The 491-nt window shown below is 37.5% G+C and overlaps 1 protein-coding gene across 1 annotated transcript in view; it reads right to left on the bottom strand.

The window, feature by feature from the left end:
• Positions 1-491, bottom strand: part of frmpd4 (FERM and PDZ domain containing 4) — a 32674-nt gene that overhangs the window by 3009 nt on the left and 29174 nt on the right. The window contains 2 exon segments of the mRNA XM_025063801.1: positions 1-22; positions 385-491. The exon segment at positions 385-491 is cut by the window's right edge and continues 46 nt beyond it. Coding sequence (XP_024919569.1) covers positions 1-22; positions 385-491 — 129 coding nt within the window.

Genomic DNA, 491 nt, shown 5'->3' with positions numbered 1-491 from the left:
GCCTTCTTCAGCTGTGTGCAAGCTACACTAGGGGTATGAGGGAAATACAGAGAACTGTTAAGCATCGACCTGACAACCAGTCTACTTAGGTATTGAAATTAGGACTGTCAATTTGTAATCACATTTACAATCACAATCAGAAGTAGCTGTGGATTAATCAAGATTAATTGTAATAAATCAACCTCCTTAAATGTGTCAATTTGTTTTTAAAGATAGTTTTGTATTATATTGATGTATATTTATGTTGATGTAATCAGGGACACTGCATAGTAAAATTAATTGATCCTTTAAAATGATGTGTCCAATGTAAAATTTAAAAAAAAAAGTTTTTCCATCCACTCCAACAGACATAGAGAAGATCAAACATCTTCTGTTTAAGTTTACCTGTGGTTTCTTTTATTTTGCTCATCCGGTGACTGCCATCCCGTGCAATTGTGAAGCCGGGCTCTGCACTGGTGGCTGCGTGGATCCTCCTCAGGAGGGTGGGGTCC

The sequence above is a fragment of the Cynoglossus semilaevis genome, chromosome 16 (genome assembly GCF_000523025.1).
Source record: "Cynoglossus semilaevis isolate Cse_v1.0 chromosome 16, Cse_v1.0, whole genome shotgun sequence".
Taxonomy (NCBI): Eukaryota; Metazoa; Chordata; class Actinopteri; order Pleuronectiformes; family Cynoglossidae; genus Cynoglossus; species Cynoglossus semilaevis.
Note: the sequence above shows the minus strand (reverse complement) of the source record. Positions and strands in the feature narration are given on the sequence as shown.